The sequence below is a fragment of the Hoplias malabaricus genome, chromosome 5, assembly GCF_029633855.1.
Source record: "Hoplias malabaricus isolate fHopMal1 chromosome 5, fHopMal1.hap1, whole genome shotgun sequence".
In the NCBI taxonomy this organism is placed as follows: domain Eukaryota; kingdom Metazoa; phylum Chordata; class Actinopteri; order Characiformes; family Erythrinidae; genus Hoplias; species Hoplias malabaricus.
The window spans coordinates 447,501-473,229 of NC_089804.1; the positions used below are offsets into that span (position 1 = coordinate 447,501).

At 39.7% G+C, this 25,729-nt stretch overlaps 2 protein-coding genes across 2 annotated transcripts in view; both read left to right on the forward strand.

Annotated features, from left to right (window-relative positions):
* The window catches only part of nppcl2 (natriuretic peptide C-like 2), an 18,762-nt gene extending 1,487 nt beyond the window's left edge, over window positions 1–17,275 (forward strand). Inside the window, exons 2-3 of the mRNA XM_066670186.1 lie at window positions 7,844–8,106; window positions 16,879–17,275. Coding sequence (XP_066526283.1) covers window positions 7,844–8,101 — 258 coding nt within the window. The 3' untranslated portion in view covers window positions 8,102–8,106; window positions 16,879–17,275. The remainder of the gene's footprint in view (window positions 1–7,843; window positions 8,107–16,878) is intronic.
* Window positions 17,276–17,562: 287 nt separating this feature from the next.
* atp1b2a (ATPase Na+/K+ transporting subunit beta 2a) overlaps window positions 17,563–25,729 on the forward strand; it is a 70,228-nt gene continuing 62,061 nt past the window's right edge. The window contains exon 1 of the mRNA XM_066671081.1: window positions 17,563–17,836. Coding sequence (XP_066527178.1) covers window positions 17,737–17,836 — 100 coding nt within the window. The 5' untranslated portion in view covers window positions 17,563–17,736. The remainder of the gene's footprint in view (window positions 17,837–25,729) is intronic.

The window sequence follows — 25,729 nt, forward strand, 5'->3', positions numbered from 1 at the left end:
TGTGTGTGTGTGTGTGTGTGGTATGGTCTAATTGTGTTTGTTTTGATGTGTGTGTGTTATTGTCTAATTGTTATTGTTTTAATGTGTGTGTACATGTATGAGTGTGTTACTGACTAATTGTGATTGTTTTAATGTGTGTGTACATGTGTGAGTGTGTTATTGACTAATTGTGATTGTTTTAATGTGTGTGTAAATGTGTGAGTGTGTTACTGACTAATTGTGATTGTTTTAATGTGTGTGTAAATGTGTGAGTGTGTTACTGACTAATTGTGATTGTTTTAATGTGTGTGTAAATGTGTGAGTGTGTTATTGACTAATTGTGATTGTTTTAATGTGTGTGTAAATGTGTGAGTGTGTTATTGACTAATTGTGATTGTTTTAATGTGTGTGTACATGTGTGAGTGTGTTATTGACTAATTGTGATTGTTTTAATGTGTGTGTACATGTGTGAGTGTGTTATTGTCTAATTGTGATTGTTTTAATGTGTGTGTACATGTGTGAGTGTGTTATTGACTAATTGTGATTGTTTTAATGTGTGTGTAAATGTGTGAGTGTGTTATTGTCTAATTGTGATTGTTTTAATGTGTGTGTACATGTGTGAGTGTGTTATTGTCTAATTGTGATTGTTTTAATGTGTGTTTACATGTGTGAGTGTGTTATTTACTAATTGTGATTGATTTAATGTGTGTGTACATGTGTGAGTGTGTTATTGACTAATTGTGATTGATTTAATGTGTGTGTACATGTGTGAGTGTGTTATTGACTAATTGTGATTGTTTTAATGTGTGTAAATGTGTGTGTGTTATTGACTAATTGTGATTGTTTTAATGTGTGTGTAAATGTGTGAGTGTGTTATTGACTAATTGTGATTGTTTTAATGTGTGTGTACATGTGTGAGTGTGTTATTGACTAATTGTGATTGTTTTAATGTGTGTGTACATGTGTGAGTGTGTTATTGTCTAATTGTGATTGTTTTAATGTGTTTGTACATGTGTGAGTGTGTTATTGTCTAATTGTGATTGATTTAATGTGTGTGTACATGTTTGAGTGTGTTATTGACTAATTGTGTTTGTTTTGATGTGTGTGTGTTATTGTCTAATTGTGATTGTTTTAATGTGTGTGTACATGTGTGAGTGTGTTATTTACTAATTGTGATTGATTTAATGTGTGTGTACATGTTTGAGTGTGTTATTGACTAATTGTGATTTTTTTAATGTGTGTGTACATGTGTGAGTGTGTTATTGACTAATTGTGATTGTTTTAATGTGTGTGTAAATGTGTGAGTGTGTTATTGACTAATTGTGATTGTTTTAATGTGTGTGTACATGTGTGTGTGTGTGTTATTGTCTAATTGTGATTGATTTAATGTGTGTGTACATGTTTGAGTGTGTTATTGACTAATTGTGTTTGTTTTGATGTGTGTGTGTTATTGTCTAATTGTGATTGTTTTAATGTGTGTAAATGTGTGAGTGTGTTATTGACTAATTGTGTTTGTTTTGATGTGTGTGTGTTATTGTCTAATTGTGATTGTTTTAATGTGTGTAAATGTGTGAGTGTGTTATTGACTAATTGTGATTGTTTTAATGTGTGTGTACATGTGTGTGAGTGTGTTATTGTCTAATTGTGATTGTTTTAATGTGTGTAAATGTGTGAGTGTGTTATTGACTAATTGTGATTGTTTTAATGTGTGTGTACATGTGTGTGTGTGTGTTATTGTCTAATTGTGATTGATTTAATGTGTGTGTACATGTTTGAGTGTGTTATTGACTAATTGTGTTTGTTTTGATGTGTGTGTGTTATTGTCTAATTGTGATTGTTTTAATGTGTGTAAATGTGTGAGTGTGTTATTGACTAATTGTGTTTGTTTTGATGTGTGTGTGTTATTGTCTAATTGTGATTGTTTTAATGTGTGTGTACATGTGTGAGTGTGTTATTTACTAATTGTGATTGATTTAATGTGTGTGTACATGTTTGAGTGTGTTATTGACTAATTGTGATTGTTTTAATGTGTGTGTACATGTGTGAGTGTGTTATTGACTAATTGTGATTGTTTTAATGTGTGTGTAAATGTGTGAGTGTGTTATTGACTAATTGTGATTGTTTTAATGTGTGTGTACATGTGTGAGTGTGTTATTGTCTAATTGTGATTGTTTTAATGTGTGTGTAAATGTGTGAGTGTGTTATTGACTAATTGTGATTGTTTTAATGTGTGTGTACATGTGTGAGTGTGTTATTGTCTAATTGTGATTGTTTTAATGTGTGTGTACATGTGTGAGTGTTATTGTCTAATTGTGATTGTTTTAATGTGTGTGTAAATGTGTGAGTGTGTTATTGACTAATTGTGATTGTTTTAATGTGTGTGTACATGTGTGAGTGTGTTATTCACTAATTGTGATTGTTTTAATGTGTGTGTACGTGTGAGTGTGTTATTGTCTAATTGTGATTGTTTTAATGTGTGTAAATGTGTGAGTGTGTTATTGACTATTTGTGATTGTTTTAATGTGTGTGTAAATGTGTGAGTGTGTTATTGTCTAATTGTGATTGTTTTAATGTGTGTGTACATGTGTGAGTGTTATTGTCTAATTGTGATTGTTTTAATGTGTGTGTAAATGTGTGAGTGTGTTATTGACTAATTGTGATTGTTTTAATGTGTGTGTACATGTGTGAGTGTGTTATTGTCTAATTGTGATTGTTTTAATGTGTGTGTAAATGTGTGTGTGTGTGTGTGTTATTGACTAATTGTGATTGTTTTAATGTGTGTGTAAATGTGTGTGTGTGTTATTGACTAATTGTGATTGTTTTAATGTGTGTAAATGTGTGAGTGTGTTATTGACTAATTGTGATTGTTTTAATGTGTGTGTAAATGTGTGTGTGTGTGTGTGTTATTGACTAATTGTGATTGTTTTAATGTGTGTGTACATGTGTGAGTGTGTTATTGACTAAATGTGATTGTTTTAATGTGTGTGTAAATGTGTGTGTGTGTGTGTGTTATTGACTAATTGTGATTGTTTTAATGTGTGTGTGTTATGGTCTAATTGTGATTGTTCTAAAGAGTGTGTTTGTGTGTGTTATTGTCTAAATGTAATTGTTTTAATGTGTGTGTGTGTGTGTGTGTGTGTGTGGTATGGTCTAATTGTGTTTGTTTTGATGTGTGTGTGTTATTGTCTAATTGTTATTGTTTTAATGTGTGTGTAAATGTGTGAGTGTGTTATTGTCTAATTGTGATTTTTTTAATGTGTGTGTACATGTGTGAGTGTGTTATTGACTAATTGTGATTGTTTTAATGTGTGTGTACATGTGTGAGTGTGTTATTGACTAAATGTGATTGTTTTAATATGTGTGTAAATGTGTGTGTGTGTGTGTGTGTTATTGACTAATTGTGATTGTTTTAATGTGTGTGTGTTATGGTCTAATTGTGATTGTTTTAATGTGTGTGTGTTATGGTCTTATTGTGATTGTTCTATTGTGTTTGTGTGTGTGTGTTATTGTCTAAATGTAATTGTTTTAATGTGTGTGTGTGTGTGTGTGTGTGTGTGTGTGTGTGTGTGTGGTATGGTCTAATTGTGTTTGTTTTGATGTGTGTGTGTTATTGTCTAATTGTTATTGTTTTAATGTGTGTGTAAATGTGTGAGTGTGTTATTGTCTAATTGTGATTGTTTTAATGTGTGTGTAAATGTGTGTGTGTGTGTGTGTTATTGACAAATTGTGATTGTTTTAATGTGTGTGTAAATGTGTGTGTGTGTGTGTTATTGACAAATTGTGATTGTTTTAATGTGTGTGTAAATGTGTGAGTGTGTTATTGTCTAAATGTGATTGTTTTAATGTGTGTGTATATGTGTGTGTGTGTTATTGACTAATTGTGATTGTTTTAATGTGTGTGTAAATGGGTAAGTGTGTTATTGTCTAATTGTGATTGTTTTAATGTGTGTGTAAATGTGTGAGTGTGTTATTGACTAATTGTGATTGTTTTAATGTGTGTGTAAATGTGTGAGTGTGTTATTGACTAATTGTGATTGTTTTAATGTGTGTGTAAATGTGTGTGTGTGTTATTGACTAATTGTGATTGTTTTAATGTGTGTGTACATGTGTGAGTGTGTTATTGACTAATTGTGATTGTTTTAATGTGTGTGTACATGTGTGAGTGTGTTATTGACTAATTGTGATTGTTTTAATGTGTGTGAAAATGTGTGTGTGTGTGTGTGTTATTGACTAATTGTGATTGTTTTAATGTGTGTGTAAATGGGTAAGTGTGTTATTGTCTAATTGTGATTGTTTTAATGTGTGTGTAAATGTGTGAGTGTGTTATTGACTAATTGTGATTGTTTTAATGTGTGTGTAAATGTGTGTGTGTGTTATTGACTAATTGTGATTGTTTTAATGTGTGTGTACATGTGTGAGTGTGTTATTGACTAATTGTGATTGTTTTAATGTGTGTGTACATGTGTGAGTGTGTTATTGACTAATTGTGATTGTTTTAATGTGTGTGAAAATGTGTGTGTGTGTGTGTGTTATTGACTAATTGTGATTGTTTTAATGTGTGTGTAAATGGGTAAGTGTGTTATTGTCTAATTGTGATTGTTTTAATGTGTGTGTAAATGTGTGAGTGTGTTATTGTCTAATTGTGATTGTTTTAATGTGTGTGTACATGTGTGAGTGTGTTATTGACTAATTGTGATTGTTTTAATGTGTGTGAAAATGTGTGTGTGTGTGTGTGTTATTGACTAATTGTGATTGTTTTAATGTGTGTGTAAATGGGTAAGTGTGTTATTGTCTAATTGTGATTGTTTTAATGTGTGTGTAAATGTGTGAGTGTGTTATTGTCTAATTGTGATTGTTTTAATGTGTGTGTACATGGGTAAGTGTGTTATTGTCTAATTGTGATTGTTTTAATGTGTGTGTACATGTGTGAGTGTGTTATTGACTAATTGTGATTGTTTTAATGTGTGTGAAAATGTGTGTGTGTGTGTGTGTTATTGACTAATTGTGATTGTTTTAATGTGTGTGTAAATGGGTAAGTGTGTTATTGTCTAATTGTGATTGTTTTAATGTGTGTGTAAATGTGTGTGTGTGTTATTGACTAATTGTGATTGTTTTAATGTGTGTGTACATGTGTGAGTGTGTTATTGACTAATTGTGATTGTTTTAATGTGTGTGTACATGTGTGAGTGTGTTATTGACTAATTGTGATTGTTTTAATGTGTGTGAAAATGTGTGTGTGTGTGTGTGTTATTGACTAATTGTGATTGTTTTAATGTGTGTGTAAATGGGTAAGTGTGTTATTGTCTAATTGTGATTGTTTTAATGTGTGTGTAAATGTGTGAGTGTGTTATTGTCTAATTGTGATTGTTTTAATGTGTGTGTACATGTGTGAGTGTGTTATTGACTAATTGTGATTGTTTTAATGTGTGTGAAAATGTGTGTGTGTGTGTGTGTTATTGACTAATTGTGATTGTTTTAATGTGTGTGTAAATGGGTAAGTGTGTTATTGTCTAATTGTGATTGTTTTAATGTGTGTGTAAATGTGTGAGTGTGTTATTGTCTAATTGTGATTGTTTTAATGTGTGTGTAAATGGGTAAGTGTGTTATTGTCTAATTGTGATTGTTTTAATGTGTGTGTAAATGTGTGAGTGTGTTATTGTCTAATTGTGATTGTTTTAATGTGTGTGTAAATGTGTGAGTGTGTTATTGACTAATTGTGATTGTTTTAATGTGTGTAAATGTGTGAGTGTGTTATTGTCTAATTGTGATTGTTTTAATGTGTGTGTACATGTGTGAGTGTGTTATTGACTAATTGTGATTGTTTTAATGTGTGTGAAAATGTGTGTGTGTGTGTGTGTTATTGACTAATTGTGATTGTTTTAATGTGTGTGTAAATGGGTAAGTGTGTTATTGTCTAATTGTGATTGTTTTAATGTGTGTGTAAATGTGTGAGTGTGTTATTGTCTAATTGTGATTGTTTTAATGTGTGTGTAAATGTGTGAGTGTGTTATTGACTAATTGTGATTGTTTTAATGTGTGTGAAAATGTGTGTGTGTGTGTGTGTTATTGACTAATTGTGATTGTTTTAATGTGTGTAAATGTGTGAGTGTGTTATTGACTAATTGTGATTGTTTTAATGTGTGTAAATGTGTGAGTGTGTTATTGACTAATTGTGATTGTTTTAATGTGTGTGAAAATGTGTGTGTGTGTGTGTGTTATTGACTAATTGTGATTGTTTTAATGTGTGTGTAAATGTGTGTGTGTGTTATTGACTAATTGTGATTGTTTTAATGTGTGTAAATGTGTGAGTGTGTTATTGACTAATTGTGATTGTTTTAATGTGTGTGTAAATGTGTGTGTGTGTTATTGACTAATTGTGATTGTTTTAATGTGTGTAAATGTGTGAGTGTGTTATTGTCTAATTGTGATTGTTTTAATGTGTGTGTACATGTGTGAGTGTGTTATTGACTAATTGTGATTGTTTTAATGTGTGTGAAAATGTGTGTGTGTGTGTGTGTTATTGACTAATTGTGATTGTTTTAATGTGTGTGTAAATGTGTGAGTGTGTTATTGTCTAATTGTGATTGTTTTAATGTGTGTGTACATGTGTGAGTGTGTTATTGACTAATTGTGATTGTTTTAATGTGTGTGAAAATGTGTGTGTGTGTGTGTGTTATTGTCTAATTGTGATTGTTTTAATGTGTGTGTAAATGTGTGAGTGTGTTATTGTCTAATTGTGATTGTTTTAATGTGTGTGTAAATGTGTGAGTGTGTTATTGACTAATTGTGATTGTTTTAATGTGTGTGAAAATGTGTGTGTGTGTGTGTGTTATTGACTAATTGTGATTGTTTTAATGTGTGTGTAAATGGGTAAGTGTGTTATTGACTAATTGTGATTGTTTTAATGTGTGTAAATGTGTGAGTGTGTTATTGACTAATTGTGATTGTTTTAATGTGTGTAAATGTGTAAGTGTGTTATTGACTAATTGTGATTGTTTTAATGTGTGTGTATATGTGTGAGTGTGTTATTGTCTAATTGTGATTGTTTTAATGTGTGTGTATATGTGTGAGTGTGTTATTGTCTAATTGTGATTGTTTTAATGTGTGTGAAAATGTGTGTGTGTGTGTGTGTTATTGACTAATTGTGATTGTTTTAATGTGTGTGTAAATGTGTGTGTGTGTGTTATTGACTAATTGTGATTGTTTTAATGTGTGTGTACATGTGTGTGTGTGTGTTATTGACTAATTGTGATTGTTTTAATGTGTGTAAATGTGTGAGTGTGTTATTGACTAATTGTGATTGTTTTAATGTGTGTATATGTGTGAGTGTGTTATTGTCTAATTGTGATTGTTTTAATGTGTGTGTACATGTGTGAGTGTGTTATTGTCTAATTGTGATTGTTTTAATGTGTGTGTACATGTGTGAGTGTGTTATTGACTAATTGTGATTGTTTTAATGTGTGTGAAAATGTGTGTGTGTTATTGACTAATTGTGATTGTTTTAATGTGTGTGTACGTGTGTGTGTGTGTTATTGACTAATTGTGATTGTTTTAATGTGTGTAAAAGTGTGAGTGTGTTATTGACTATCTGTGATTGTTTTAATGTGTGTGTAAAAGTGTGAGTGTGTTATTGTCTAATTGTGATTGTTTTAATGTGTGTGTGTGTGTGTTATTGACTAATTGTGATTGTTTTAATGTGTGTGTAAATGGGTAATTGTGTTATTGACTAATTGTGATTGTTTTAATGTGTGTAAAAGTGTGAGTGTGTTATTGACTAATTGTGATTGTTTTAATGTGTGTGAAAATGTGAGTGTGTTATTGACTAATTGTGATAGTATGATAGTAAATATGTGTGTTGTTGCAGGTTCTGAGGAAACTTTTCGGGTCAGAGATCTCTTCCCTCTTATTGGCCCAAACAGAGGGATCAGCTCAGAGCTCCACCCTCTCTGACACTGAGAGGCATGGTCATGGGGCGGAGCATCATAGAGCCATTCCCCGCCTCTTCCTGGACTTCCTGAGTGCACAGAGGAAGTTGAGGGGGCGGAGCAGGAAGAGTTCTGCACGAGGCTGTTTCGGAGTAAAGGTTGATCGCATCGGCGCACTCAGTGGGTTAGGATGTTAATACAGGTACACACACATTATACACACACACACACACACACACACACACACACACACACACACACGCACACACACACACTATAAACACACACTGTATCAGTGCCCTCAGTGGGTTAGGATGTTAATACAGGTACACACACACTATACACACACTATACACACACTACACACACACACACACACACCCACACACACTCACACACACACACACACACACACACACTACATCAGCGCCCTCAGTGTGTAAGGATGTTAATACAGGTACACACACATTATACACACACACAAACACACACACACATACATCAGTGCCTTCAGTGGGTTAGAATGTTAATACAGGTACACACATACTATACACACACGCACACACACACACACACTCACTATAAACACACACTACATCAGTGCCCTCAGTAGGTTAGGATGTTAATACAGGTACACACACACAATACACACGCTACACACACACACTACATCAGTGCCCTCAGTGGGTTAGGATGTTAATACAGGTACACACACACACACTCACTATAAACACACACTGCATCAGTGCCCTCAGTGGTTAGGATGTTAATACAGTTACACACACACACACACACACACACGCACGTACACACACACACACTCATTATAAACACACACTACATCAGCGCCCTCAGTGTGTAAGGATGTTAATACAGGTACACACACATTATACACACACACAAACACACACACACATACACTATATCAGTGCCTTCAGTGGGTTAGAATGTTAATACAGGTACACACATACTATACACACACGCACACACACACACACACTCACTATAAACACACACTACATCAGTGCCCTCAGTGGGTTAGGATGTTAATACAGGTACACACACACAATACACACGCTACACACACACACTACATCAGCGCCCTCAGTGGGTTAGGATGTTAATACAGGTACACACACACACACTCATTATAAACACACACTACATCAGTGCCCTCAGTGGTTAGGATGTTAATACAGGTACACACACACAATACACATGCTACACACACACACTACATCAGCGCCCTCAGTGGGTTAGGATGTTAATACAGGTACACACACACACACTCACTATAAACACACACTACATCAGTGCCCTCAGTGGGTTAGGATGTTAATACAGGTACACACACACTATACACACGCTACACACACACTCACACACTACATCAGCGCCCTCGGTGGGTTAGGATGTTAATACAGGTACACGCACACACACTCACTATAAACACACACTACATCAATCAATCAATCAAATTTTATTTATATAGCGCTTTTCACAACAAAAAGTCGTCACAAAGCAGCTTTACAGAGATCCGGGTCCAAGCCTCCTATGAGCAAGCCAGGGGCAACAGTGGCAAGGAAAAACTCCCTCAGTACACGAGGAAGAAACCTTGGAAGGAACCAAGACTCATACGGGGAACCCATCCTCCTCGGGTCGACACCGGAGACACAACAGAGAACAGAAGTAAAAGTGAAATGACCGATGAAGGGGTTATAGTAATATAAATGTAGTATATTAGTGATGATGGAGAAGCAGAAATGAAAATGGTGAGGATGATGATATTAGTGATGTATGAGTCTGATGAAGGAGGAGGTGATCAGGGATTCAGTGTGAGTTAAAATTAGGTGCAGAGTTAATCTGAAATAAAACAGCATGGCCAAGCATGATAGTGTAGATGAGACAAGGACAGGATCTTGTACAGGACACACAGGGGCTGGATCAGGGCAACACCTGGAGAGCAGCAGGACATCTCAAAGCATGAGAGAGAGACAGGAGAAAGAAAGCCAGACAAAGGGAACAAATAAAAACACAGAGGTTAGTAGGGTCATGGTAAAGAACGGGGAAATTTGTCCTGCGAAAAAAGCTTCCACTGGTCAGGCAAGAGAACCCAGCGACAGACAGCGTGTTGGCGGTTACTACAAAGCTAACTAAGAATGCTGTAGCTATGGTGATATGACAGGGTTAACACAGAACAGTGATAATATGAAAACCAGCCCGAACACCAATATAGAAGGAGTAACCTGAAGGTGAGTGATTAACCAAAAGCTTTTTTAAAAAGGTAGGTTTTTAATCTAGATTTAAAGATTGAGAGTGTGTCTGAGCCCCGAACAGTAACCGGAAGGCTATTCCAGAGTTGAGGAGCTTTGTGAGAAAAGGCTCTTCCTCCTGCTGTGTTTTTCTTAATGCGAGGAACAAAGAGTAGATGGGCATCCTGTGAACGAAGTGTACGTGACGGGCGATAAGGTATGAGAAGTTCAGTAAGATACTGCGGGCCTAAACCATTTAGAGATTTATAAGCTAAGAGGAGTATTTTATAGTCAATGCGAAATTTTACAGGTAGCCAGTGTAGGGACGAGAGAACTGGGGTGATATGTTCGAATTTTCTAGCTCTAGTGAGCACCCTGGCTGCTGCATTTTGAACTAACTGAAGCTTGTGTAACGCTTTGCACGAGCTCCCTGCCAGGAGCGCATTGCAGTAGTCTAGACGTGAAGTTATAAAAGCATGCACTAGTTTCTCTGCATCTTTTAATGATAAAATATGCCGAATTTTGGCAATATTGCGTAGGTGGAAGAAGGCGGTTTTGACTGTATTGGATATGTGGGTATCAAATGTGAGAGTCGAATCAAAGGCTACCCCTAAGTTTTTAATGATGGCATTGTGTTTTACTGTTGAATTATCAATTGCAGCATTTCTGAGTGAATGTATCTGAGTATCTTTACCTAGTAACAAGACCTCAGTTTTATCAGAATTTAACATGAGAAAGTTTTGCATCATCCAGTCTTTAATTTCAGTTAGACATTCTGTTATTTTACGTAGACAAGCAACATCATTGGGTTTGGCTGATATATACAGTTGTGTGTCATCAGCATAACAGTGGAATTGAATCCCATGCTTACGGATTAGTCGACCCAGTGGCAGCATGTAGAGTGTGAACAATACAGGGCCGAGCACTGATCCTTGTGGGACACCATATTTAACTAAAGTATGATTAGAGGATTTATTATTCAGATAAACAAATTGGTAACGATCGGATAAATAAGATCTGAACCAAGAGAGGGCAGATCCTTTTATTCCTACCAGATTTTCCAGCCTATCAAGAAGCATCACATGATCTATGGTATCAAATGCTGCACTAAGGTCAAGCAGCACCAGAATAGATATATAGCCCTTATCATGTGAAAGGAGTAAGTCATTAGTTACTCTTGTTAGAGCCGTTTCTGTGCTGTGATTTGGTCTAAATCCAGACTGAAAAATGTCATGAATGTCATTGTTTTGTAGATAAGAGCACAACTGCTGTGACACGACTTTTTCTAGAATCTTAGCAATAAAAGGGAGGTTTGAAATTGGCCTGTAGTTTGCGAGTACGAGAGGGTCAAGATTGGGTTTTTTAATAATTGGTTTGATTACCGCTAGTTTCAGAGGTTTTGGTACATATCCAATGTTGAGGGATGAGTTTATTATTGTGAGCAATGGTCTAATGACTTTAGGTAAAATTTGTTTAAATAATTGTGTTGGTACAGGATCCAGTAAGCATGTAGTTGATTTAGATGAGCTAATTAAACTAAGCAAGTCATTTTCATCGACAGAATTCAAGTAGTCTAAGTGCACCTCAGAGCTGGCGGGTGGTTCATCTACGAGAGCCGATGTGACTTTGGACTGATTTTGGATTTTGAGGCGAATGCAAGCAATTTTATCATTAAAAAACATCATAAAGTCATTGCTACAGAAATCAGAGGGAACAATGGGGTTGATTTCCTTTTTGTTTCCAATTAGATTTGATACAGTGCTAAAAAGGAATCTAGGGTTGTCTTTGTTGTTTTCTATAAGGGAAGAGATGTACTGTGATTTGGCTTTAGATAAGGCATGTTTGTAGTCGGTGAGGCTGTGCTGCCATGCAATTCGGAAACATTCTAGTTTTGTGTGTCTCCATTTACGTTCATGGTTACGGGCAGCCAGTTTTAATGCACGCGTGCTGTCACTGTACCATGGAGCAAGCCTTTTCTCTCTAAATTGTTTGGTCTTGACTGGTGCAACACTATCTAGGTTTGTACACAATAAGTGTTGTAGGTTGTTTGTAATGAGCTCAAGGTCATTTGGGTGAGTTGGAGAAGAAATGGTGGTAAGGTCTGGAAGGTTGTTGATAAAATCACTAACTGTTGAGGATGTTATAGTGCGCTTTCTAATATAGCGTGGTTGTGGACAAATATCAAAGTTTAACGCTATTTCATATGTGATTAGATGGTGATCAGAGATGGTCTCATGTAGCGAGAGATTGGATAGATTCTTTATCTCAATGCCCCGTGTTAACACTAGGTCCAATGTGTGTTTGCATTGATGAGTGGGCCCAGTAACATTCTGAGTGAACCCTAGCGCATCCAAAATTGATTCAAATGCAATTTTAAGTGGATCATGGTCCTTCTCAAAGTGAATATTGAAATCACCAACAATTTACATCAAACTACATCAGTGCCCTCAGTGGGTTAGGATGTTAATACAGTTACACACACACTATACACACGCTACACACACACTCACACACTACATCAGCGCCCTCGGTGGGTTAGGATGTTAATACAGTTACACACACACACACACACACACACGCACGTACACACACACACACTCATTATAAACACACACTACATCAGCGCCCTCAGTGTGTAAGGATGTTAATACAGGTACACACACATTATACACACACACAAACACACACACACATACACTATATCAGTGCCTTCAGTGGGTTAGAATGTTAATACAGGTACACACATACTATACACACACGCACACACACACACACACTCACTATAAACACACACTACATCAGTGCCCTCAGTGGGTTAGGATGTTAATACAGGTACACACACACAATACACACGCTACACACACACACTACATCAGCGCCCTCAGTGGGTTAGGATGTTAATACAGGTACACACACACACACTCATTATAAACACACACTACATCAGTGCCCTCAGTGGTTAGGATGTTAATACAGGTACACACACACAATACACATGCTACACACACACACTACATCAGCGCCCTCAGTGGGTTAGGATGTTAATAAAGGTACACACACACTATACACACGCTACACACACACTCACACACTACATCAGCGCCCTCGGTGGGTTAGGATGTTAATACAGGTACACGCACACACACTCACTATAAACACACACTACATCAGCGCCCTCAGTGGGTTAGGATGTTAATACAGGTACACACACACACACTCACTATAAACACACACTACATCAGTGCCCTCAGTGGGTTAGGATGTTAATACAGGTACACACACACAATACACACGCTACACACACACTCACACACTACATCAGCGCCCTCGGTGGGTTAGGATGTTAATACAGTTACACACACACACACACACACACACGCACGTACACACACACACACTCATTATAAACACACACTACATCAGTGCCCTCAGTGGGTTAGGATGTTAATACAGGTACACACACACTATACACACGCTACACACACACTCACACACTACATCAGCGCCCTCGGTGGGTTAGGATGTTAATACAGTTACACACACACACACACACACACACGCACGTACACACACACACACTCATTATAAACACACACTACATCAGTGCCCTCAGTGGGTTAGGATGTTAATACAGTTACACACACACTATACACACGCTACAAACACACACACACACACACTACATCACCGCCCTCAGTGGGTTAGGATGTTAATACAGGTACACACACACTATACACACGCTACACACACACACTCATTATAAACACACACTACATCAGTGCCTTCAGTGGGTTAGGATGTTAATACAGGTACACACACACTATACACACGCTACACACACACACTCATTATAAACACACACTACATCAGTGCCCTCAGTGGGTTAGGATGTTAATACAGGTACACACACACTATACACACGCTACACACACACACTCATTATAAACACACACTACATCAGTGCCCTCAGTGGGTTAGGATGTTAATACAGGTACACACACACTATACACACGCTACACACACACACTCATTATAAACACACACTACATCAGTGCCCTCAGTGGGTTAGGATGTTAATACAGGTACACACACACTATACACACGCTACACACACACACACACACACACACACTACATCACCTCCCTCAGTGGGTTAGGATGTTAATACAGTTACACACACACACACACACACACACGCACGTACACACACACACACTCATTATAAACACACACTACATCAGCGCCCTCAGTGTGTAAGGATGTTAATACAGGTACACACACATTATACACACACACAAACACACACACACATACACTATATCAGTGCCTTCAGTGGGTTAGAATGTTAATACAGGTACACACATACTATACACACACGCACACACACACACACACTCACTATAAACACACACTACATCAGTGCCCTCAGTGGGTTAGGATGTTAATACAGGTACACACACACAATACACACGCTACACACACACACTACATCAGCGCCCTCAGTGGGTTAGGATGTTAATACAGGTACACACACACACACTCATTATAAACACACACTACATCAGTGCCCTCAGTGGTTAGGATGTTAATACAGGTACACACACACAATACACATGCTACACACACACACTACATCAGCGCCCTCAGTGGGTTAGGATGTTAATACAGGTACACACACACTATACACACGCTACACACACACTCACACACTACATCAGCGCCCTCGGTGGGTTAGGATGTTAATACAGGTACACGCACACACACTCACTATAAACACACACTATATCAGCGCCCTCAGTGGGTTAGGATGTTAATACAGGTACACACACACACACTCACTATAAACACACACTACATCAGTGCCCTCAGTGGGTTAGGATGTTAATACAGGTACACACACACTATACACACGCTACACACACACACTCATTATAAACACACACTACATCAGTGCCCTCAGTGGGTTAGGATGTTAATACAGGTACACACACACAATACACACGCTACACACACACTCACACACTACATCAGCGCCCTCGGTGGGTTAGGATGTTAATACAGTTACACACACACACACACACACACGCGCACGTACACACACACACACTCATTATAAACACACACTACATCAGTGCCCTCAGTGGGTTAGGATGTTAATACAGGTACACACACACTATACACACGCTACACACACACTCACACACTACATCAGCGCCCTCGGTGGGTTAGGATGTTAATACAGTTACACACACACACACACACACACACGCACGTACACACACACACACTCATTATAAACACACACTACATCAGTGCCCTCAGTGGGTTAGGATGTTAATACAGTTACACACACACTATACACACGCTACAAACACACACACACACACACTACATCACCGCCCTCAGTGGGTTAGGATGTTAATACAGTTACACACACACTATACACACGCTACAAACACACACACACACACACTACATCACCGCCCTCAGTGGGTTAGGATGTTAATACAGGTACACACACACTATACACACGCTACACACACACACTCATTATAAACACACACTACATCAGTGCCTTCAGTGGGTTAGGATGTTAATACAGGTACACACACACTATACACACGCTACACACACACACTCATTATAAACACACACTACATCAGTGCCCTCAGTGGGTTAGGATGTTAATACAGGTACACACACACTATACACACGCTACACACACACACTCATTATAAACACACACTACATCAGTGCCCTCAGTGGGTTAGGATGTTAATACAGGTACACACACACTATACACACGCTACACACACACACTCATTATAAACACACACTACATCAGTGCCCTCAGTGGGTTAGGATGTTAATACAAGTACACACACACTATACACACGCTACACACACACACACACACACACACACTACATCACCTCCCTCAGTGGGTTAGGATGTTAATACGGTTACACAAACATTATACACACGCTACACACAAAAACACACACCATATCACAGCCCTCAGTGGGTTAGGATGTTAATACAGGTACACACACACTATACACACACTACACACACACACACACACTCACTATAAACACACACTACATCAGCGCCCTCAGTGGGTTAGGATGTCATTACAGGTACACACACACACACACACACACACACACACACAGACACTACATCAGTGCCCTCAGTGGGTTAGGATGTCATTACAGGTACACACACACTATACACACTCTACACACACCCACACACACACACAGACACTACATCAGCGCCCTCAGTGGGTTAGGATGTCATTACAGGTACACACACACTATACACACTCTACACACACACACACACACACAGACACTACATCAGCGCCCTCAGTGGGTTAGGATGTTAATACAGGTACACACACACACACACACACACTATAGTGTTGCACACACAATACACACACACACACACACACAAACACATGGACACACTATAGAAACATTATATACACACACGGACACGGACACACTATAGAAACATTATACACACACACACACACACACACGGACACACTGTTGAAACATTACACACACACACACACACACACACACACACACACACACACACACAAACATACAAACTGCAGAAACATTATCCACACACTTGACTTGTTACGTTTAATATCTATAAGTTTATATCTAATATAATAATAATCTTTCTATGTCTCTCTCTCTCAGGACTCATGGACTCAGTGGAAGTGTGTGTGTGTGTGTGTGTGTGTGTCCCTCCTTCCGTTTCCTGTCCTTCCGGAGAGGCGGGGTATAAACTGGACCTGTGTGTGCCTGGACACTAAACGCAAGGCGTCCTTCTGGAGGCCCGCAGTGACGCAGAGACTGACGAACGCTCTGGGAACATACCACACACCAATAATAAGAAATAGAATAAATGTAATGATGAAGATGATGAAGATGATGCTGTTAGTGTTTGCATGTGACGGACAGCTGGACTCACCTACAGCTGCAGATTCAGACAGAGCCTGTGATTGGCAGGTAGACTATCCAATCAGAGATGAGCCTGCAATAACGACCCAGGAGTAAACGGCTGATCCTGGATCAGAAACAAAACATGGACCTCACCTGTGTCTAGGTGATAGAGTGACCTGTCCTGACTGCTCACTCAGGGCCAAACCTATGTTATGTGCGTGTGTGTTGTTGTACTGATAAAACTAAAGATTGAACGACGGCGTCCTCCAGCGTGTGTTTGTAGATAATACACCTTCACTTCACCAACACTTTAAAACCCACTGCACAACACTGGCGAGTCACTGCTGCGCTCCCATTGGCCGCTTTCGCCTGTCTTTCAGGGATTAAAGATGGGGGGAGCGCCCTGTTGTGAGGTTGCGCAGTGCGCATGCGCAGCTCCCCGCTTTCCGCGCGCGCTGCGGCACTGAACTGCGGCGAGATCTGAGCAGGGAGAGCGGCTGCAGCGGCGCGCGCCTCAGCGGTCAGAGCGCGGTCACCTCCGGCACGTAGTAGTAGTTGTTGTTTACGGCGTTGTATTTTGTTTATCACTCGTTTGTGCCGCTGTCCGCGCTAATGGCGAAAGAAGAGGAGAAGAAGGAGTCCGGGGACTGGCGGGAATTCTTCTGGAACCCGAGGACACACGAGCTGCTGGGCAGGACCGCGAGCAGCTGGGGTGAGTCTCAGAGAGAGAGGGAGAGAAAGATGGAGAGGTAAGAGGAGAAACAGATTGAAAGAGCCGAGGAGCTAGTGTTGAGAGAGAGAGAGAGAGAGAGAGAGAGAGAGAGAGAGAGAGAGAGGTTGATGGTAATAATGTAATAACACTGGCGCAGAGCTGTGGGGTGAATGAGTGCACGGGCGCGCGCCTTTCTACCGCACACGGTAATATCCAGATTATGTAACCCCCCCCCCCCACCACCACCTTTGAAAATCCCCGGATGTTGCGCTGTCCGCATCAGCCTCGCGCGCGCTATAGACCTGTGTATTTATTTAACCGTCTTCATCATCCGCCCCCTCCCCCCACAGTTCCACCCCCACCCCCACCCCCCACCATCCGGGTGGCGGCCGCTGACTGAGCGGAGGAGGAGGAGTGAATAAACAAATAAACAAATAAATAAATATATGTATCTATAATGGCGGGGCTATTCTGGTGGTGGTTGGGGTGACGTCACGTGACTCCAATTATATAATAATAAAAGGTCGCACGCGGAACCGCGGCATTCAGTACTCTCTAGTTTTACTGTCATTCCACCTTAAATTACATGGAAATACACACCTCTGTCTGTCTCTGTCCCTCTCTCTTTGTCTGTCTCTCTCTCTCTCTCTCTCTGTGTCTCTCTCTGTCGGTCCCTATCTCGCTCTCTCTCTGTCTGTCTCTCTCTCTCTCTCTGTCTCTTTCTGTCTGTCCCTATCTCACTCTCTCTGTCTCTCTCTCTGTGTCTCTCTCTCTCTCTCTCTCTCTGTCTCTCTGCCATTGTCTCTCTGTCTCTGCCTGTCTGTCTGTTTCTCACACACTCACACATATGCACACTTTTTTGGAGCGTGGGAGGAAACTGGAGCACCCGGAGGAAACCCACACAGACACAGGGAGAACACACCACACTCCCCACAGACAGTCACCCGGAGGAAACCCACGCAGACACAGGGAGAACACACCACACTCCTCACAGACAGTCACCTGGAGGAAACCCACGCAGACACAGAGAGAACACACCACACTCATTCATTCATTCATTCATTCATTCATTCATTCATTATCTGTAACCCTTATCCAGTTCAGGGTCGTGGTGGGTCCAGAGCCTACCTGGAATCATTGGGCGCAAGGCGGGAATACACCCTGGAGGGGGCGCCAGTCCTTCACAGGGCAACACAGAAACACACACACACATTCACTCACACACTCACCCCTACGGACACTTTTGAGTCGCCAATCCACCTACCAACGTGGGTTTTTGGACTTTGGGAGGAAACCTGAGCACCTGGAGGAAACCCACACAGATACGGGGAGAACACACGACACTCCTCACAGACAGTCACCCGGAGCGGGACTCAAATCATTTAATCCCTTTATATAATTAAAAGTGTATTATATTAATTACCATTTTTCAAAGTCGATTTGGTACAGTTCTCATCTCAGGATTTACACTGCCATCACAAGTCTATCAAATGGATTTATGTAGTGCTTTTTACAGCTGATGATGTCACAAAGCAGCTTCACAGAATTCTGGTAAGACAAAGTTTTAACATGAAAATGTAAAAATGTAAAGGGGACATACCCTCCTCTGGTCAATCTACTGGAAACATTTAGGAGTCGGTGAGAACTTCAGTGTAGGGGCAGTTCCAAGGCCAGTGGTGGTGGCTGGAGCATGGGCAAGATGGTCTGAAGAGTGGAGCATTTACATTTGCATTTACATTTATGCATTTGGCAGACACTTTTATCCAAAGCGACTTACAAAAGAGGATCTAACATTCAAACTACAGCACAATTTATACAAATTACCTTACATTGAGTGCGGTATGCCAGGAAGTAATAAATGCATTAAAGAAAGTCTTTCAGTGAAAGAGATACTCTCAGAAGAGCTGGGTCTTCAAGGATTTGTTGAATGCGGAGAGGGTTTCTGTTGCTCTGATGGTGCTTGGGAGCTCGTTCCACCAGCGTGGTAGCAGAGATGAGAATAGCCTCGACTGACCTGTACGAGGGGTTGGTCGTGTTAGTTGGCGCTCCTTTGAGGAATGTAGAGGGCGGGCGCTAACATATGGAGCTTGACAGTCATCCATCACCCAGACGGACAGGTGGGGGTCATTTACTCAGAAAAAGGTAGAGGGGTGGAGTTAGTTGTGATCTGTTTGGGTGAATGTAAAGCAGAGAATGAGAACATTTCCAGAGTGTGGCTAATGACTCCGGCAGATCTGACTATGACAGCTTTAACTAAAAGGAGAGAACCAGAAGGACACACAGATACGGGAGCATCCTGAAACACTGGCACCCTCCGCTCCACCGTCAACAAACCTGAGTGATCGCGAGAAGCGGCGGGACGACAGCACCAGCGTCTCAGTATACTATAATTCCCTGTGTCCATGGACCCCCCGGATCTGCCGCCTTTATCTATGGGGGAGCATTAGCTACCAAAAGATAAACTAAACTAATGAGTTTTTAGCCTAGATTTGAAGATTGCGACTGTGTCTGAGTCCCGAACATTTTCTGGAAGATCATTCCAGAGTTGGGGGTTTTATAAGAAAAGGCTCTTCCCCCAGCTGAAGCCTTCTGAATTCTGGGAGCTGTTAAAAGTCCAGTATTCTGTGATCTGAGTAAATGTGGAGGCTCATAAGAGGAAATAGTATCTTGAAGGTATTCAGGAGCGACCCCATGTAGAGCTTTATATGTTAGTAACAGAATTTTGTAATCAATGCGGAATTTAACAGACAGCCAATGAAGTGATGATAAAACTGGGCTGATATGTTCAAATTTTCTAGTTTTAGTGAGGACCCTAGCTGCAGCATTTTGAACTAGTTGAAGTTTTCTTAAATTGCTGCTGGTGCATCCTGACAGTAGTGCGTTACAGTAGTCAAGCCTTGAAGTAATAAAGGCATGTACTAATGTTTCTGCGTCTTGAAGGGATAAGGCATTTCTAATCTTAGTGATGTTGCGAAGATTTAAAAAAGCTGTCCTAGTGATACTACCTATGTGTTGATCAAATGATAAATCCGGGTCAATTATGACACTAAGGTTTTTTGCTGCTGAACCAGGTTTAACTGGAAAGTCAGCGAGATTTAAAATTAAATCTGATAATTTATTTCTTGCCACCTTTGGACCCAAAAGCAGGACCTTTGTTTTGTTGCTGTTTAGAAGGAGGAAGTTACGCAACATCCAGCCTTTCACGTCTTTTACACAGTCCTCTATTTTCTTTAATCTGTGTTCTTATAACTGTGCCTAGCGGTAACATGTATAATGTAAATAACAACAGTCCTAAAATAGAGCCTTGCAGAATTCTGAATCTTTCTTTAGAAAAATTTCACTGCGACCCTGAAATGGACAAGCGGAAAAGACGATGAATGAATGAATGGATGAAAAAAAAGTAGAAATATTGGAAGATAAATCTTTTAATTTTATGAATTGACAACGTTCCGTTAAGTAAGATTTACACCATGATAGGGCTGTCCCTGTAATTCCTGTGTCTAGTCTGTGTGTCATCGCCTATGAACAAGGTTTACTTGTGTTGTCAGTGCAACAGTGTACACTGTGAGTATATTCTGATGGAAACTAGAAGCTTCTGATTACAAGGACGCTGCGCATTCTGTGGCTTATCAATTGAAATGGTACGTGTTACACACAAAATACAAACTTATTACACATGAATGTATGTGGGAGACTGAGAGCAAGATATTGGACTTGAATCAAATGTATCCAGTAATATTATTTTACTGTTTTGTTCACACTGCGCTTTGTTGACAAAAAAATCAGACTGAAATTCAGGGAAGAAACACAACTGTTTGGCAGCACTCTGTAACACAAAGGATCAACTACAAAATTAGAAACTTATTCTAAACATTAAAAACAACCTAAGACAACAACGTAAGGAAATGTGCTCTCTTTTCTGTACATCCTGCCACATGTTTTCATCCACATCACATTGGATATCTTCCCTTGCAATGCAGCATGGGAAGAATCTCCTGGAGTGACTCTGCAGGCATGTGCTGTGATATACTCACAAGCTGCACCCACGGCAGTCAGCAGGTTCAACTGGGTGTACGGCTGGGGATCGTACCATCTCCAGGCTGTGAAGAGCTCCTCAGTTGGCTTCAGGAATGGGGAACGGGGGGAGGAGTTCCATCAGCATTCTGTTATGAACAGCAAACCATTGTCTGACGGTATTAGAGCGGTGAAATATTATTCCAAATGACCACATATTTGGGCAAATCCTCTTGCATCAAGCCTCTCTTGTGATCAGGGAGAAGGTCCCTGTAGAGGGTGTCCAAGGATGTGACGAGATGCTGCATGTTTTGGGAATATGTGTAAGTGCACCGTTCTCTGACGTAGCAGAACACATTGTGGTGGTTCCTCCCTGTTTGCTTGGCACATCACTGGTAGCCCTTTGGCCAGTTTCCACCACGCCTTCTGTATTTTGCAAGGTTAAAGCCAGCCTCATCCAGGTATAGACAAGTGTGGAGTAGCTCTCCTGATTCCAGCTCCACGATACGCTATGGCAAACAAGGAGTAATGAAGTACATATAGTATTTTGGGCAAGAAACAGTTACATACACTTCAGCCAGAGCAAATGTGTCATAAGGGTTTTACCTGTACACACAGGTACAGTAGCCCTTTCACCCTGTCACCATTTCTTTGAAATGGACCTGTGTACAGCTGTTTGATGGTCACCTGGTGTCGTTTCAGAACCCAGTCAACGGTGGAGATGCTTACAGATTGAATATTGAATACTGTATAACGTCTTGCTGGATCTCCCTCAGACTTATGGCACTATTTGCTATGACCATGGCACATATAGCCTCTTTTTGTTGAGGTGTGAAAATGGGACCTCTGTCGCCCATTTGAGTTAGTCTTGTGGCCCTATATGGTATAAGAATCAAAACATAAGATTGAATATCATTTCAGAATTTATTTACATTACAGCAGAGTGCACTTTTCTGAATCACACACCTGTTCTCTCTATGAAACCTTTGAATGATTGTTTTTCCAATATTCTACGGTATCCGGAGACCAGCTTCATGATTTAAAACATGGTCCACAAATCAAATCAAATCAAATCAAATTTATTTATATAGCGCTTTTCACAACTGATGTTGTCACAAAGCAGCTTCACAGAATTCCAGTAAGACAAAGATTTGACATGAAATGTAAAAACAAATGTAAAACCCTCAAGTGAGCAAGCCAGGGGCGACAGTGGCAAGGAAAACTCCCCCAGCTGAGGAAGAAACCTTGGGAGGAACCAAGGCTCACAAGGGGTGACCCATCCTCCTCTGGTCAATCTACTGGTGATAATAGTTAGTAGTCCATGAGAACTTCAGTGTAGGGACAGCTTCAAGGCACTTGGTGGTTGCTGGAGCGTGGGCAGCTGGTCTGAAGCGTGGAGGAGGATCTCGACAGTCATCCATCAGTGTCCAGACAGACAGGTGGGCAGTTTTTTACTCGGAAAGATGTAAAGGGGTGGAATTAGTTTTGAACTGTTTTGTGTTTGTAAAGTAGAAAATATGAAAATTTCCAGAGTGTGGCTAATGACTCCAGCAGATCTGACTATGACAGCTTTAACTAAAAGGAGAGAACCAGGAGGACACACAGACACGGGAGCACCCTGAAACACTGGTATCCCTCCGCTCCACCGTCAACAAACCTGAGTGATCGCGAGAAGCGGCGGGACGACAGCACCAGCGTCTCAGTTTACTATAATTCCCTGTGTCCATGGACCCCCCGAGTCTGCCACCTTTATCTATGGGGGAGCATTAGCTACCAAAAGATAAACTAAACAAATGTGTTTTTAGCCTAGATTTGAAGATTGCGACTGTGTCTGAGTCCCGAACATTTTCTGGAAGATCATTCCAGAGTCTGGGGGCTTTATAAGAAAAGGCTCTTCCCCCAGCTGAGGCCTTCTGAATTCTGGGAACAATTAAAAATCCAGTATTCTGTGATCTGAGTAAACGTGGAGGCTCATAAAAGAAAATTGTATCTTGAAGGTATTCAGGAGCAAGCCCATGTAGAGCTTTATATGTTAATAACAAAATTTTGTAGTCAATGCGGAATTTAACAGGCAGCCAATGAAGTGGTGATAAAACTGGGCTGATATGTTCAAATTTTCTAGTTTTAGTGAGGACCCTAGCTGCAGCATTTTGAACTAGTTGAAGTTTTCTTAAATTGCTGCTGGTGCATCCTGACAGTAGTGCGTTACAGTAGTCAAGCCTTGAAGTAATAAAGGCATGTACTAATGTTTCTGCGTCCTGAAGGGATAAGGCATTTCTAATCTTAGCAATATTGCGAAGATGTAAAAAAGCTGTCCTAGTGATACTACCTATGTGTTGATCAAATGATAAATCCGGGTCAATTATGACACCAAGATTTTTTGCTGCTGAACCAGGTTTAACTGGAAAGTCAGCGAGATTTAAAATTAAATCTGATAATTTATTTCTTGCCACTTTTGGACCCAAAAGCAGGACCTCTGTTTTGTTGCTGTTTAGAAGGAGGAAGTTACGCAACATCCAGCCTTTCACGTCTTTTACACTGTCCTCTATTTTCTTTAATCTGTGTTTGTCATCAGGCTTTGGCTGAAATATACAATTGTGTGTCGTCTGTGTAACAGTGAAAGTTAATGTCATGGTTTCTTATAACTGTGCCTAGCGGTAACATGTATAATGTAAATAATAATGGTCCTAAATTAGAGCCTTGTGGAATTCCAAATCTTACTTTAGAATAATTTGAATTTAGATTGTTTACTTTTACGAATTGATAATGTTCCGTTAAGTAAGATTTGAACCATAATAGGGCTGTCCCTGTGATTCCAACCATGTTTTCTAACCTTTCTATGAGAATATTGTGGTCTATTGTATCGAAGGCTGCGCTTAGGTCAAGAAGCACCAACAGGGATATGTGGCCTTGATCAGAGGCAAGAAGATCATTTGTTATCTTGACTAGAGCTGTCTCTGTACTATGATGTTGCCTGAATCCAGATTGGAATTTTTTATATATATGATTCTTATGTAGATATGAACTAAGTTGTTGGGCCACAGCTCTTTCTAAGATCTTGGACAGAAATGGCAAATTAGAAATAGGCCTGTAATTAGACAGTGTACTAGCATCAAGATTTGGTTTCTTGATCATAGGTTTAATAACTGCTAGTTTAAAAGCTTTGGGTACATGGCCCAGACTAAGGGATGAGTTTACTATAGTTAAACATCGGGTGGCAGCCAGGATGGATTTGATCCTGTGGCTTGAGTTTGTTGTCTAATATTCTCAATTTTATTATTAAAAAAGTCCATAAAATCTTTACTGGTGAGAGTTGCTGGAATTAGTTGTTCAGAACCTGCTTGATTTTTTGTAATTCTAGAAAACACACTAAACAGTGCTCTCAGATTATTTTTATTATGGGAGATCAGCGAGGCCAGATATGCTGAGCGAGCTTTAGTGAGGGCATTTCTATACTCTATAAGGCTGTCCTTCCAGGCAGAATGGAACACTTCAAGCTTGGTTGATCGCCAAGTCTAAAGTGTGGCTGCAGTAGTGTGTAGGCCCTGTTACATTTTGAGTAATACCAATAGAGTCTAAGATTGAGGTAAATGCCTTTTTTAGTGGGTCACTTTCCTTCTCAAAATGGATATTGAAATCTCCTACAATTATAACTTTATGATTGCACACCGCTAGGTTTGTAGCAAAATCGCTGAATTCTTTCAGAAATTCTAAGTAAGGCCCTGGTGGTCTGTAAATGTTGCATAATTAAAATGCGTCCTTTTTTGTGACCGGATTTGTAATAATAGTGGAGAGAACCTCAAAAGAAGAGAAGGTGTCACATTGTTTAAGACTAATTTCTAGGGTATTTTGGTAAATTACACATACTTGGGCTATGTG